At 36.6% G+C, this 17,007-nt stretch overlaps 1 protein-coding gene across 1 annotated transcript in view; it reads right to left on the reverse strand.

Annotated features, from left to right (window-relative positions):
- Positions 1-5,209: 5,209 nt before the first annotated feature.
- The window catches only part of ACVR2B (activin A receptor type 2B), a 264,625-nt gene continuing 252,827 nt past the window's right edge, over positions 5,210-17,007 (reverse strand). The window contains exons 8-11 of the mRNA XM_063921838.1: positions 15,887-16,001; positions 15,584-15,722; positions 14,866-14,996; positions 5,210-13,275 (exon numbers count right to left, since the gene is read on the reverse strand). Coding sequence (XP_063777908.1) covers positions 13,081-13,275; positions 14,866-14,996; positions 15,584-15,722; positions 15,887-16,001 — 580 coding nt within the window. The 3' untranslated portion in view covers positions 5,210-13,080. The remainder of the gene's footprint in view (positions 13,276-14,865; positions 14,997-15,583; positions 15,723-15,886; positions 16,002-17,007) is intronic.

Here is a 17,007-nt window from a genome sequence, read left to right on the forward strand (position 1 = left end):
CTCTAATTAATTCAGCTATATCCACTGAGCTGAGACCTTCTTCCTCCTCTTCGTATGCCGAAGTAGAGTAAATTGAATTTTCATCTTCCGATGAATCATCTTGTGTAGCCTGTGAAGATGAAGGTTTACTTACCATCGGTTTATCAGCTTGTTTCATATGAGAAGCTGCTGGGAGAAATGATATATCGTAGGAAAGGAGCTGCATGTATGGGTTAATAGTGTACTCCATTCCTGGTAAATAAGCTGTAGGAATAACGCGTTCAGCTATACTGGACAAGGTCTGTGCAAACGTAGCCCAAGGTAGATCCATCTGTACCTGACGTTGTACAGGGATCTGCCTTGTATTTTGCTGAAAAGCAAAACAATTTGCACATAAACCATCCTGAACCAGATCCTGAGAGGATAATACAGTTTTGCAAGACAAACATGATATGAGTGTTGGTGTTACTGTGAGTGTACCTTCGTCACTTTTGCCGCTCTCAGGCATGATAAATAACCAGCACTTTCACAATGTACTACAGAAATTGAGACTGTAATAAATCACTTTAACCTTCTAAAGTGATATCAATCTGACCCTACCCATGCACCAGCATTGAGGATCAGAAGAAACAACTGACAAACATATTAAAGTCAGCAATCACACTAGCAGTCAGTCACATGTTATATATTAGTCATATGAGCACATTATCAACTACAAACATTTTAAAAGTATGTAGGAGTACATATTACTGAATCCTGTTTTACACAGATCTAATGTATTCAGACTCAATGCAAAGAAAACCACAGTAAATGTACACAGACGCATATGCAATAGGCACTTAACTATTCATACTGAAAAAAGTAGATAGAAATTTAGTGCTGTATAGCCCGTACTCAGTAAAGTGGGATACAGGGAGACTCACCTCGCTTCCAGGATTGATCAATATGTTAGCGAACGCTGAGTGGATCCAGATGCTACTAGTGTACACTGTCGCTCCGGGAACCTATAGTGAACATAGACGCACCGGTCACACAGCCCAATGCTGCGACTGGGTCTCCTTGCGGTAGCACTTAGTGAACACAAACGCAGCGGCCTATGCTGCAACCGAGTCCCCTCGTGGTAGCATCTGGGACGGAAGCGAGGAAACAGTTCATGGCGAGTTGGAGAGCATCTAACTCCTCCTGCTGACATCAACCCTAGGGATCGCGGCCTCATACTATTCCTGGTGCCTAAGATCCCTAAGGCCTAGCGCTGGTTCACCCACGGTGGCAGCCGCGTCAGCTACTGTTGGGTAGTCTCCTCCCAATACAGTGCGGCTGTGTCTGTATTCCATCTAAGCAGCGGAATCGAAGCCTTACCTTCTCTCCATGCTCCGGCCACAGCCTGGTAATGTCTGCTGGACCTGCTAGTATATCTGACACAGACGCCCACCGAAACAGCACTGTACTCATGGGTAAGCGTTGTCACGGCCCGGCGGAGAGTTGTTGGAGCGACTCTTTCTAAGCGTATAAGACGCTGTTAAGAAAAGATCACTCAAAAAACTAGTAAGACTAAAAAATATAACATAAGAAAGATTAGGACTGCTAAATAAACAGCAGCCCTCTGACCATGGTCCGGCTTCCTACCGGACCAAACAAAAAACGATTTGCCTGAGCCAGTGGGTGGGGATATATGGACGGGCCCATTGCATCCTTGAAGGCCTGAAAGCTTTTGATCGTTTGGTGCCAATCCGCTGTCGCTCCATCATATCCCTTTGTTATCCTGTAGATAACCTGTGGACCCTGCCGGAGAAAACCCAGTGATGAAGCGATTTATGTGGAATGATTAGTGAGCCACGTCTAAGGGGGCATAAACACGGGGAAATTTTGCTGTGTACTAAGCAATCTAGGTTAGCACAGATCGCTCAGCACACAGCGATGTGTGCTAAGCAGTGTTCTTTATACACATGCCAGGTGATCTAGACCTTACCTGCATGTGCTAAAGATCTGAGCGGTCGGTGGCGACACGCGGGACCGCGCATCGCCATGGGGTGTACACATGGAGCGATCCGTGCAAAATTTTTAAGCAATCTAGACAGATCGCTTAGAAAATAGGCAAAAATCACCCTGTGTGTATGTCCCATAAGACCACTGCAGGGGTAGCTAGTGCCACACAAAAGCCTTCCTTCCTCAATAAAGGGCTATATCCTAGGTTTTTTATTTTTATTTAATTAATTAGCTTACAGTTTCCATTTTGGGGTCTTTATGTAGAGAGGGTTAAAAAAACAAATTTCTCCTAAAAGGTCTGCATGAACCCACTGTAAACTTGGGATCATGGTAAATAAGGGAAGCAGTTAAAATACAGCTAGTCAGCATGCCGGCGGTCACAATACCAACATTGGAATCCTAACTAGCGGTGAAATGCCACCGCCAGAATACAGGTGACACAGGCTATTCTCCCTCTGTGGGTGTCCACAACATCCATCGAGGGAGAATATATCCTGCCCGCAGCGTGGCAATCGCAGCAAACCTGTAAGCGGCTTTCTAGAGCTTGCCCAGCTACTGACATTCTGACGGACAAAATAATGACAACTGGGATCCCGTCCGCCGGCAATTCATACTGAACTCATAACTAATCACCTCCAGGGCAAATACTATTGGGCTAAACGTGTCTATCAGCCTTTCATACATGCTCTGCATTTGGACATGACAGAGATTCTGCCTTTTATTATAATGTGGCCTAGTCAATGAAGGTAAGGTTGTGCCTATCAAAGCTCAGCTGGGTTTGAGTAAGAGACCCACGATATCAATGGACACACTGAATGACTCATCAATGATCAGCATGGGCATGAGGGGCACGCTGTAAATAGGACTTCCCAAGACATTGGGAGAAACAGCAAGTGGCACCAAAGCATTCACATCTTGCGCAACCCCTGACCAGAAAAATCTATATTGCAACATACAGTAGTATTTGTTTTGCATATCTGTACGTAATCAACTATTGGGACAATATGGACTAGCACTCAGTACTACCTGGGGATGTCCAATACTCATGGAAAGCCCGCGTATCAATAATCTTATGCAGAAGTCCATCCTCCCATGTGATGTGGTCACTACTGAAGAGTGCCCAGTGATCCCAAAGTTTTCACCATATGTGAAGATACCAGACATATGTTTAGCTCTTTTGCCACAGCAATAGCTGGTCAGCCAGAGCCAGCCTAAAGGACTGGCAGAGTGCACGATACTTTGGAATGAACAAACAACTGGAAGAACTACAAATGTACTGAAAGAAAAAAAAAATGTATATAAAAACAAAAACACAGCATAAAAGTAGGGAAAGTAACAAAAGCCAAGGGGTTCACTGCACGAATCATTGCCTAGCCTACAATGAGCCTTTACCATTTGTCAGTGCTGTCCTAGAGTAGACCACATAACAAATGGATAATACACTTCTTTAAAGACTGGCCCAGTTCTATTGTGGTGTGGATTCAGTGGGGTTCATTTTAGTTGAGTTTTCCCACTGGAATGTGTATCTTTATACTGGAATAGACTATTGTACTCTACTAAAGTTGTGTGACTCTGTACATGCCTAGAACAGTGGTCACATGCTGCCACTTACATCTACTTGCACATGGATTGGTAGGATGGTGACATTCTAATGTAGACCAGTTACAATAAGGACAAGTTAGCTTGCTTATAACCATACACCGACCGCAGACTGATACAAACAAACACATACTGTATATATGCCTGAGGAAGCAGTATTATTTGTGGTTGGTTAGGGACAAATAGTGGATGGTGCTAATTCTAAGCACTAACAAGCCACTAGGAATTATTTTTTTGCATGCTGTTTGTGTGTGCGCTTTATCAAAACGTTTCTTTTTTTCTATGCATGAGACAACTATTTGTTTCTGTGCAAGACATTTTTGCAGTTATATTAATGCTTATCAAATGTTTTTGTTGCCTGTAATGGTTGAAACCATTAGCACAAGTGGGACGTACAGTATGTGCATGTGACATGTGCTTAACAAAAGAATCATATGTATCTGAAGATAGTTTGTTTTGCATGTGAACACGTGAATTTAAATTACACCAGAAAAGGCTCTCAACCCATTTCCCCTGTACTTCTTTAAAATGTAATAGTCATTAACTTATCAATAAAATATCAACATATATTCTACACACAAGGTAAAATAGGAGTAAAAAGCAATTGATCTCAATAACATAGGTTGTGAGTAAGCATCTTACGGAGTACAGTCCATTGAGAGCTTACATTTTGATCATTTGCTTTATATAAGAACAGGATATGATTTGTAAAAATCACTACATAATAGGAGGAAAAAGCGAATTGAATAAATTACGGGGGAAAATTGGTAATGAAAATTTGGAAATTGTCAAATGAAAACTTGTGGGAGAGTTTTATATATGATTAAAACCGGATTGGTATATATTTGAATTGGGTACTGTAACTGAGCAAAAACCTGATTGGTGTATATTGAAATTTTTTGATGTTGTATCCATCCTGTATGATAACTGTTATTTGAAAAGATGAAGTAGAGTTATACATTGAATTTTAAGAATAAATTTTAAATTTTATTGATTGTCTGAATTAAGTCACTAGCGCCCTCAGATTTTGTGTGTGTATATATATATATATATATATATATGTGTATAATAAAACCAGCTGGGATTTTCTTAATACCCTCTTGGAAATTAAGGTTTGAATGAAATGGCTTTTGATTTATTTTATTTTTTTACTTAGCTGCTAAATAAGTAAATTAATCCCCAACATGAATAAGGAATTTGAGACTTTTCTTCGGTTGTGAATTCTAACCTGGAGGTCACAATTTAGAACTCTTATTTTGTCTTAAATCATTTACTCTTTGCATAACATACTGTATAATGCATAACATATTGTATCCCTTCAAAGCAAACAAGACCTAATAAATTAAAGTTGTGTTAAGTAATTTTGGGCTCTCACAAAAAAAATTACATTTAAGAAGTCACCCTATTTCATAAAATATGTTTTACTTTATGGTTTAAGAGTAAAGCCTCCATATCTACCCAAGGTAAAATGACAGTTCTAGATTTGCCTCTTAAAAACATGTAACTTGCACTTGTTTTTACAATTCCAAATTGCTCAATGGCAAAACACAGCATTTTGCAAGATATTTTTCCATTATTGGACATTTTATAATTTGTGTAACGGGGGTCCTCTTAAATAAATTAACAAAAGGAACAAAGACATTGGTTCAGAATTTACCTGTAATTTATTTTTTATTTTCATATACAAAAAAAGATAAACTTGAAATATTTCATTCTAAAACATCCTCCTATTGGTTATGGTGTGGCTGCTTTACACGGGGTAAATACTACATTCATGACAATTTATCCTGGCACCCAGTGCATATACTGTAATCAAAGCAGTCAAACCAAAACTCAACAAATCTAATCTCAAACTCATTACTTCTTTTCCCTCTTCTATGCTTACTACAGTAAAAAGGGACAACGCTTCACAGAAAATGTATGAACTATGATACATTATTTTCACAAAAACACCTTAATTTAACTGTAATGCAATGAAATGTGCTTTAGAGATGGACATATCTATTTATACAGTCACTTTATTTGGTATAGATAAATATATCCATTAAAAGTCCATCAATTTAAAATGGGTTACAGCAACAGGCTCAACTGTATATATTGGTGTATATTTATATATATATTCTTTAAATCAGGATATTTCAGCATTATGAATGTTAAATCAGTAGTATAAGCTATCTTTGCTACATATATTTATAGCTACAATAGTGAAATATAACACACATGATTTAACTTCTCATTATATTCAAACGGTACTTTGTTGAACCGGGACTAAGGACTAAAAAAAAATATATATTTTTTTTCTTTAAAATTGACCATCAAAGACTTCTCTCCAAGCTGCTCACTATAGATAACAAAACAAATGTTTGAACTTTTTCTGTAAAAACAGATTTAAAAAAAATCTTTGTACAAAGAATATTAATAACTTTTTTTTAAAACCTTGAAGTATTTTTTCAGAAGTTCCAAAAAGATTTTTTCTTCTTTTTTATTTTTTTAATCAACAGGTAGTTGGAGACAATTTTTTCCAGATGCCCACAAATTTTCCAATTGTTTGTAAGTCTTTTTTTTTATATTAAATGGTAAATATATTCACAAATAGGCACTCAGTCCCACAAATATTAAATAATTAAGTCTTATAATCTGAAAAAATAGAGTTCCTGAAAGTTATAAGAAAAACAGAAGTCAATCTACACTTTCAAACATGCAAATTTGTATGCAGATGAAGCTGATTTGTAGAAAAATTAGAAACCAAAATACAAGAGGTTCCAATATGAAAATACCAAAACAAACTTTTTTTTATCAGACTAGGTAATACAATAATCTGAACCATTGCTGATTAATTTTTCTGAATATTTTTTTTTTAAAAATGTATCATATTCCCCGGCCTGCTCTTTAAAATAAAAAAAGCATAACACTCCAAAGTCTTTTAGGTAGTGAACATTTACATATTTGTAATACAGACCCCGTTTTCTTTAGGAGCAGATGTATGTAAAATGTAGTTTTTCTTTCAAAATGGTATTGTGCGGATTATCAATAGTTAAAATTAAGAAATTAATGATTACAGTTTTTTTTAAGGAACAAGCCTTTTTGACATAGCTACTTAATGGAGACTCTTGCATCTTTACAATGTTTCTCCGTGACTGGAGACTTTACAATACCCTTGGACCGGATTCTTCAAAAAAAGGATCCAAGATCCACTATGTACACAAACGTTTGACACATACTCAAACACTGACAAAGCCAACTTTTCTTTTAGCTATACTTACAGAAAGATTTAATAAAGAAGTTATTTTTCACTGAAAAATAAAATGGACGTTTAATTAATCTCAGCCATTCCATCTTGCTCTCAACTTCCCCCCCCCAAAAAAATATATAATAAAAATACAGCAGTGAGTGAAAAGCTCTGACTATGCTAAAAACTATTGTGTTTTATACCAACATGACATGGGACACAATTAGTTTAAAAACCTGCATGGAAACATACCTGGAATAAAACAATTCAAATCCTAGAGTTCTAAAATAAGGAATGTATTTTAATATTCTTTGATTAACAAAATTCTGCATTTCAGTAATTAAAACCCCCCAAAAATGTTATGTTTAAATCTTTTTTGGGCTATTTTACCTGCACAATAATATATTATTGTATATTCATATAATAAGGCCTGTTTAAAAACAAAGAATATAAAACATTAGCACATTATGTACTTTATGTGTTCTTACAAAATACTATAGCATATATAATGCAGAAGGCTAATTAAAAGAGAAACAAATAGTGGCCAGAAATGTTATTTTTTTTATATTGTTCTATATTTTTGGCACATTGTAAAGCCACCTCTGTGACTGACTGATCTAGTCATGGTTCTATAATAAAATTATATGAGGTTTCCAAATGCAAATAAAATTTCAATTGTCCATGCTGTCTTGTTTTTCACTTATTAATGTTGATTCTACATTAAATTCAGACTTTAAATTAGTTGCATAGATTGCAAATTAAAAGTGACCTTATGCCCTTGCTTTTCAAAATGTACTTATTTTTAGGGAACCTGACACCAAGTGTGTGTATATGTATATATATATATATATATATACACACACACACACACATACACACTTTTTACAATGAATTCCTATATGACTGTAACCCACACTTGTTTGTATTCAGCCATATTCATTGATGTCTGTTGGCAAATTATGTGCGTGTGTACACATACACACACACACACACATGCACAAAAACACGTACATATATATGTAAATGTGTATACACAAACATATTGTCTTAAAATATATGTGGTCACTGGTACACTTCAAATCTGTATTGAGCAACAATTGAATGCCAGTGGAGAGTTTTCACTCTGATTTGGGGAAAAGAATAATGGTCTTTCCACATTCTTCAGAATTTAATACACCGTTCAAGAAATCTACACATGGGGGCCTCTATATTTCAAATGGCAGTATACCAACACTGTTCAACATGAGCTTTGAGGTAATTGGTTTACAAAAGTCACTGGATCCCAAGAGTTAAATCAAGAATGACAAGAATGCTAGAAAATATATGTACTGTAGATAAATTAAAATAAAACAAAAAACTAATTTAGAAGCTTTGCACAGTTGTTTTGTTCCTCCCTGGTGAAACAAAAAGGCACAAACATATTCTTGTTTATCTTTAAAACATGTAAAAAAAAAAAAAAGTATTCCATCACAGAGGAAATGGCAAAAGACTGAGGTCTTGTATTAATCCATGAGATATACAGAATGTGTTAAAAAAAAAAAAAAGTTGGATATCAGAAAATATCTGGATACATTAAAAAAAATTACTTTGCAGAATAGAGCAACATTCACATGGTAATGCACTTTCATTAGGTAATTGCTACACAATTTTTCAAAGTACATACAGAAATTTTTTGTTGTATTGCATCTGAATATTATAATCCACACTGCTGTCATTGTTAATTTATTGCTGAATCCCCCAGATCCTAATTTATAGTTCATATCACATAATGTTAACACTTTTGCTAAATTCATTTTAAGTCACAGAAAATAGTTAAATTAAAATTTGGAATGTGTGAAAATATACATCTATTTTGCTCTTGAATAATTCAATTGCTAGGATTTTTTGTGAGTGTAAGCCACTACTGTTACTACTACTACTAGGGGCCAGGAAAAACGGATAGCATGCAACTATAGGAACTGAACATAGTATTACATAGTAAGGAGGAAGAGCATCAGAAAAAAATAATCTACATTTTATTAGAATATCGTAAGTTTCTCAAATGCACTACATTGAAGTTAAATGTGCCTTAAAGATTGAGTTAGCTATGGGAGCAATGTTTAATGGTTATAGTTGTCTGGGTACCAATATTTATGGATATTTATAAAAATAACTTTTGAAGGAAGCATCATTTAAACATGATCATTTTCATTTTACTGAGAAAGACAATATAGAATATATAACGTCATAAAAACAAAAATGTATGAAAACTTATGGAAGCAATCACTATTTTTTTTTCTTAATTTTTGGTTTAAAAAGGTCTGTACAAATTTCAGTCACAAATTTACTGCTGGCATCTACATTTTAAGGTATTTTACCTACAGTAGATAATAGTGCAAATCTTTTTGGGTCCTTAAAATTACAAATTGACTGTGACACTGCATAATGTGTCCACTTTTGGTTCAAGAAGCATAACACTTGTTCTGTAAGACTTTGAAAAAAAATGTAGCAACTTTTTCAAGTTTGTACATTTTGTTTTAGAAGAAAATCACATACAGATATCAAACAAATTTAGGCTGAAATGTACACACAGGTCACGTTAAAAAGTTTAAAAATCAATGGAGACACAATGCTGTTAACAATGACAATTATTTCAAGGGAAAGTGAATAGCTTAACATCAATATAAATACCAGGGCAATTTGAAGTGATGGAGTTACAGTAACAAATTGTAATGCTAACCTTAATAGTGTGCTTATTATTACATAGGTTAAAATACTCTATAAACAGTTCGGAACATTTATAACCAAGTACCAAAGTGATAATTATAAAAATGCTGTAGAACTATTTCTTACACTTTCCAAGCACTCCTTGGAAAGGTAAAGTTGAATTATATAATATAAGCTTTTCAATAGCACTGCTATAACCTATACTTAGTACTACTAAACATTAGTAGTAACATTGGTGCAGCAAGCGCATTTCTAGAAAACATGTTCTGTATAGCACACCACTTTCTCTAGATTAAAATTTCCAAATTAGAATGAGTACATAGGCTTAATGTCTTCATACTTTCCATATAATTTTAATGCAACAACAAATATCCCTTTTGATCGTATTATTTTGATTCTTGGTTTTGGGAAACACACAATGCAGTGTAGAGCTTATTGTGCACTGTAGAGCTTATTGTGAGAAATCCCTTCTGATATTGTAGTGTGTGTTAACTTTATACATAATACTTAAATAGTGTTTTTTGTCAAAATGTATTTTCTCTGAAAAATGATCAAAATTAAATCTATTGTAGTTATATTGGTGAAATTATGCTAAGAAATAAAATTAACTGGCTGCATGTAAATAGTAGAATATGCATGAAAATATTCTGTAAAACAATACTATGCATAAACAAAAGAAGCCATTAATTTTCTTGTTACAAATTAAATCTAAGAGGTAATGTTTAAGTAGCTGAGATTAACAAAGGTGTATTCAAATTATAATGTCTGGTTATGTCTAAATAATAAATATGGTAAATGGTGATATTTAACTTTCCATTTTGTCAATGATACAACAACATAGCACCATGTGTGTACATTTCATTAGTAAAATGAAATAAAATTGCATGCACATCCTTTGTTTTTTTAAATTGATGTCAGTTGGTGATACATTATAGTGAAGGCTCACTGTTGTTTCCTATATAATATTTAGTTATTTTCGCACATTGTCACATTAATTTGCTTACACTTTTATTCAGCTATTATGATTCCCCCCCCCCCCAAAAAAAAAGAAAAGAAAACACTTTAGAAAGTTATATTTTGTATGTTCATCTCTATAGCAGTACAAGCCCAGCTAAACACACAAAAAAACTCTAAAATATTAAAAAACACTAGATACACAACAGTCCTATTTTTCCGGTCATGTTTATGTGTTTTTTTGAAAGAGCCTATATGCTAATTGTCATACTAGCATCATAAAATTAGACCTTATATTACACTAGGTAATTTCCCTTTGGAAAAACAGAACTCTTGCTTTATACATTTTCGGTGTAAGAGTTCTCCTTTTCTTCCTTTTGCTATATAGCATGATAATAAAATATGTTCTATAAAAGAAATTAGCAGACAATTTACATCATGATCAAATGATGATAAAATACAGGATCATTAAACAACAAAAAATCCCAGCGCACAAACTGCACATTTTTGCAGTAACATTCTAATCAGCTGATCATAATGTCTAAAAAGACATACACTGTAATAGAAGACTATTAAATCAAATATGGCACTTATACTAAGGACATTAAAGCTTCTGACATTTGTGTTTAAGTAAGGGGGAAAAAAACTGAAGTAAAGTTCATTCAGATAAAACTGACAGTAAGCCTTTCTTGTGAAAAATAATTTAACATCTTTAACTTACATTTCCAAGGTGCGGTCAAAGAAAAGGACCAAAAATGAGTGGCCTTTGCTAACAGTGTTTGTGAATTAAAAAAGGCACGTTAACAAACACATAAAAATCACCGATGCCTTAAAATGTAGTAAGTAAGCACTTGCTCAATAAGCTTTTGGGTCATATAAAAGTCATAAGTGGACTTTCAAAATAAAATCATAAAAAACTTTATGAAATACATTGTTTTTTAAAAGGAAAAAAAGGCTTACTGTGTATTAAAAAAGGACAGAGTGAAATAGCTATCACAAGTGTGTGAATGATAACCAGATATCTTATTTAGGCAGTTAATCTACAAATGTGTACAATTATTTACAATGGTTTTCTTATAAAAACAAAAAAGGTAGCATTTCCCAAAAGGATTTGAATTTTTTTTCTTTTAATTTTTCTTTTAAACTCCCTTGTCAGAAAAGCCAACTCACATTAAAATATACTTACTACAAGACAACACAACTAAAAATATATAATAAACTTATACAAATACAAAATTCTGAGGTATTTCTGGTTTGAGGTGGTCTATGGTCATGAATTTTTTTTTTTTTTTAAATGTATTTTTTTTTTGTAATTGACCCATTCACATGTTGGATACACACACTGCAATAAACTGCAGTGTCATCCAGCACTTGAGAAGATCAATCATGGAAGCCACGTAAATTGAATGCTTGTGTATTTTAAAAACATTGCTTGTTTTGCAGATGAAAAATGTATCCTAGTATTGAATCAGCAGCATCAGAAACATTCAATGACTTGAGCAAAGTTCTGGCAAATCTAGTGGCTGAATATGCACCAAGCTAGGTTATTATTTTACAGTACAGAGAAAGAATACCTTATAGCAACACTGACAGAACAGCAATCTAGGTCAAAAGGACGTTAGCTTATGTTGAGTGGACATATTTGTTGTTAAAGCTTTTAATGGCTGCTAATCCTATGACCTGTCGGTGTGGATGTAAATCACCTGGTTATCTAACAAGGCAGTTGATTTTAAAATTATATACTGTACACTTAAAAATATAAACTGCCAACAGAAATACGTTGGGCTGCCCCTCACACTTCATTGTAGTGTGTGGATGATCAGGCTTATCTTTCTCTGTACCAATTTCCTACGGCAATGCACTGCATTGGAAAAGCATCCTTCCCCTTCATTAATATGTACCTGAGAAGTAGCTTTGTAGCAATAAATCATTTGCCGAATGCTGCAAATTGCATCCACAGTCTGCCCCTGCCCACACATAGAACCTCCCAAATATTTAGCTCTCAAACGTGAGAACATTCCGTTACTTGTTTCTCTATATGTTACAAAGACACCCGTTAGATCCGTAAAAGACACAACAGACGGTTTTTGGAGTATAATGTCCAGAAGGTAATAATAGAAGGTGATTACGGTTGTTGAAGGGAATCTGGTTTGTGGAAGGTGTACCTTATGTAACAGTCTTCAGCTTACTACAAAGTTTGCAGCATTTTTGTAAGTGGTCTCCTATGAGTCCTCTTCTGAGAAGGTCACACATTAAGAGAAACCAATATAGCATATCTAAAAAGGAGTTTGTTGAGGTTCTGAAGTACTTTCACCTTTCTGCATTCATAAGTCGGCACCTGAATGCTTGCTGAGATGTTCGTTTGTTATTTTTCTCTTTTCTTTTTTTCGTCTTTAAATATACAATAGAACAACGTGCTGGTAAAATTGATCCAACCCACCCACCCACTCCAAGAAGCCAAATATAAAAAAGGAAACAAAAACAAAAAAAGTAAAAATAAAAGTCAAGATAAAATAGCAGCTGCATTTGTGTGTGTTGTTTTTTTTCTATTTTCCTTTTTTATATATCTATATATAGTTTTTCCGCTATTTTCAACCGAGTCTGGAAAGACAAATGTAATAAATGACTCATATACTGGACTCTTTGGGTGGCAAGTCCACATTGGTGTGAGATGTAACAATGGAAACAAGGCAGTCGGAGGTAGTGCCATTCACTAATTTGCGGATTTGAGATACACGCTCCTCAACACAGCCAGCAGAGAGTCGTGCCTCCGCATCATGATCCCAGCACTCTTCAATTGTGACACACAACTGAGCCAAGCCCTGTCAAAAGAAACGGTTAAAACAAATGAGGGTTTGTGCAAAATTATGCACTTGCAAAAAACGAAATGCAGTACAGTGGTACATAAAAGTGTGGAAATACCCTCATAAGGAAAGGAGTAAGGAAATATTAATCCAGTGTCTACACATATGATATGGGGGCTGGGAAAACTTTTAAGGATATGTCACCAGTATGGCGGCCATCCTGAAGTCTGCTATCTTGGATGCAACTCTAATTTTTTTAATTAGGAAGGTAGTCATGTGACATATCAAACAGATGCAGAATTACATAAGAAAAACAATGGTCTGCTTCGTTTTACCGTCTTTTATTCATTCTTGAGTTTTAACCGAGTTTTCTTTAGCAGGTTGTGACATTGACAATGGCACTAACACAAATAGAACATGTTGAAATTGTCTGGATATCTGGAGAACGAAGCACACTTGCTACTGCAAATTATTTCTACAGTAACCCAAACAGGCCACCCATTACTCACAGTGCAGCTTGGCAACTGCACGGTGAGTAATGGGGGGGCCTATTTGGGCGACGTTGGCTGAAATCACTCGCAATAGCATGGTCTTGGAATGTTACTGCAACAAATTTGCATGGAAACTATAGAAGGGGAGAGATATAGAGGTTGATGTATCAAGCAGTGAAGAGTACAAAAGTGGACCAGTGGAGAAGTTGCCCGTAGCAACCAACATTTCTTGAGTTCATTTTTATCAAGCACATTCTATAAAATGATAGGTAGAAGTGGAATGGTTGCTATAGGCAACATCTCAACGGGCCCACTTTTTCATTGCTTGATACATCCCCCATAGAAAGGAGAGAAATCAAAAGGGGACAGAGATTGCAAAGGGGGAGAGATCGAGAAGGGGGAGGGGAAGAGAATAAGAGGTCGGAGGGAGATATAGAAAGGTGCGTGAGAGATCGAGAGAGGGGGAGAGAGACTTTTCAAGGTAATGTGATCCACAATTAAATTTTATCTGAATAAGAAACTTGAATCTGTATAACGTGGCTGTATTAACACTTAGGGCCTAATTCAGACCTGATCGCTGCTGTGCGAAATCGCACACCAGCCGATTATCGAATGACTGCGCATGCATACGCACCGTAATGTGCACGCGCGAGCCCAAACAGCGACAGAATGGTGCAAAAATTTCGATCGCTAGGCGTATGCAAGGTGATTGACAGGAAGCGGACGTTTGTGGGTGGTAACTGGACGTTTTCTGAGAGTATCAGGAAAAACGAAGGTGTTCCCAAGCATTTCAGGGCGGGTGTGTGACGACAGCTTCGGGCCTGATCAGCCTGTTTCTATCACACCGTAAGAGTAAGTCCTGGGCTACGCACACACTGGAAAAATCATTTGATGGTGTGCGAGTTGCAAACGGATTTGCAGATGTCCGCTGTCTGGCATAGTTTTCGCACGGTGTACGCATGCATTCGCACACTTGCACAGGTTTTCACTCTAAACGGGGGCGGCGGCTATCTGATCGCAGACCTATGCAAACACGCAGAGGAGCGATCAGGTCTGAATTAGGCCCTTAGTTGTCTGATGGTTCAACATCCTTTACAATTTACAACTCAAAACTTACAGGGTGTTTTAGCCAGTGGTCTTTGAATATGGGACGCATCTTCTTGTGTACAACAACTTCCTGCAGATCCTCCAAAGATGGATGCTGACCGATCTCTTCTTCAAATGGCAACATATACTCATCCACAGGCCCTACAGACAATCAAGTACAAAGAAGTGTTGTCCAACGTGTATAGGTACATATTACTGCAGGATCTGCAGTGATGCACAGAGTACCTGTTCTGAGCATACATGAAGGGGTCCTGCGACACAGTCTCTATTTGTGAAAATGGGGGCGTGTCATCGCAATTTAAGGGTAGGGAAGAGGCCAGAACCTCAGTTGTTTGACGGAGATTTCCTGGCCTCTTACGTGGATTTGCAACGGGCAGCTTGCACGACCCGCAAGCCGCCTGATTGTGTTACAGTGATCTGATGCTGCCTCCTAGGACGCAGCTCAGATAACTACTGCAGAAAGAGGCGTTTACTTGTAATAGATGCCTCCTGCTGCATTTACATACAGAGCTACCTCTGCTGCTTCCAAGGAAGCAGCAGCGATCACTACTCCAAACACATCTGAATTTTCCCTAATATGTAGAAAAGCATCTTATAGGACACAGGTCTAGCTTATTATGATATAGGGTAGTACTTTTACTGTTTTTGACATTGTAGAACATATTTGTTCAAATAACTATTATCCATATTATTATTCTCATGACCTCTAGGGGGAGCCAAAGACTCACCATCAGCAGCTGTACATCTGGACACAATCTCCCAGAGCACAAGCCCCATTGCATACATGTCTATCCTGAGAAAGGAATCACGCTGGAAGTTGATTGCACCCTCTAGCACCTCTGGAGCCATATAACGCCTTGTTCCAACCTGGGTAAAAATGGAAATACAAGTTTAGAAATACATGAAAGGACATATACAGTGATGACCTCATTTACTTAGCTGCGTGGGCTCTTTTTGGAAAATTTCCAGAAGACGTACAGTATGTACATAAATAAGGTATGATTTTAAAACCAAAGTGTGTATATAATTACCTGTCCATGTGTATCTCCAGGAGGCTTTCCAGGTTCAAACCGTACTGCTAACCCAAAGTCTGCCAGGATGGCTGTCAGGTCATTTCTCAGCAATACGTTTTTACTTTTAAAATCCCTAAAATGAAAGAGAGAAATAAAGGTAACCATTATTGATCCTACTCAATATTTTTTTGTAAACATTAGTAATTAGCTGTGTAAATAGTACAGTGGTACTAAAAAGAAATACACACTTTCAATGTCTTATGTAAACCAAAGTATTATTGATATAGTCAAAATACTTACATGGATATGTAGTATATGTCTAAGTTTCTATGACTAAGGGGTCTTACGGGGGTTATTCAGAGTTTGACAAAGTCCTTGCTTCCCGCAGCAAGATCTGTGTCCATCTCCTCAGATGCTGGTGGCCGGCCAGCACAGAGCACAGCAGTCTAGCATGCGTGGTGCCGCCTCACGATGCATCTGCGATTTAAAGGTCAACCCCTGCCTGCACTGGTAGGTGGTCAAATGCCATTTTTTTTTTAATCGGAGCAGCTGCATGAAGTCACACAGCTGCCCTGAAAATACTTGTGACATGCTCCCATTTTGGCCACCATGCCCTCGCAACGCAGTGTTTTGTGGAAACTGGTGGACTTGAGGAAACCCACACAAACTTTGGGAAAACACATGAACTCCACATGCATAGGGCTCCTTTCAGAATATAACCCATGACACTAGTTACATGAGGCAGCAAACTAAGGTGCTGCCCTAAACGTTGTCCTGATCTGTGTTATTCAATGTACCTGGTTAATAGTAGGAAATATAATGTTTTCAAATGCTATCAGAATGATTCAATGGAGATAACAAGCATTTTTGTGGACTTCTTAAAATTTTAAATTGTTCAATCCAAGGGCCGGATGTAAAGACATCCGTGTTCGGTGGCCGCGTGGGATGCCGGCTGAACTCGGACGTTTTTTTTAAAGGGGCAATCTTTTACAAGGCAAAACCATGCCTTGTAAGGGATTGCCCCTTTAAAAAAAATGTCCATGTTCGGCTGGGATCCCGCATGGCCACCGAACTCGGTCGTCATTACATCCCGTCCCAAACGTCCAGAAACCATTCTACTCTTCTAAAGAATCCCAATA

The sequence above is a fragment of the Pseudophryne corroboree genome, chromosome 5 (assembly GCF_028390025.1).
Source record: "Pseudophryne corroboree isolate aPseCor3 chromosome 5, aPseCor3.hap2, whole genome shotgun sequence".
NCBI classification, from domain to species: domain Eukaryota; kingdom Metazoa; phylum Chordata; class Amphibia; order Anura; family Myobatrachidae; genus Pseudophryne; species Pseudophryne corroboree.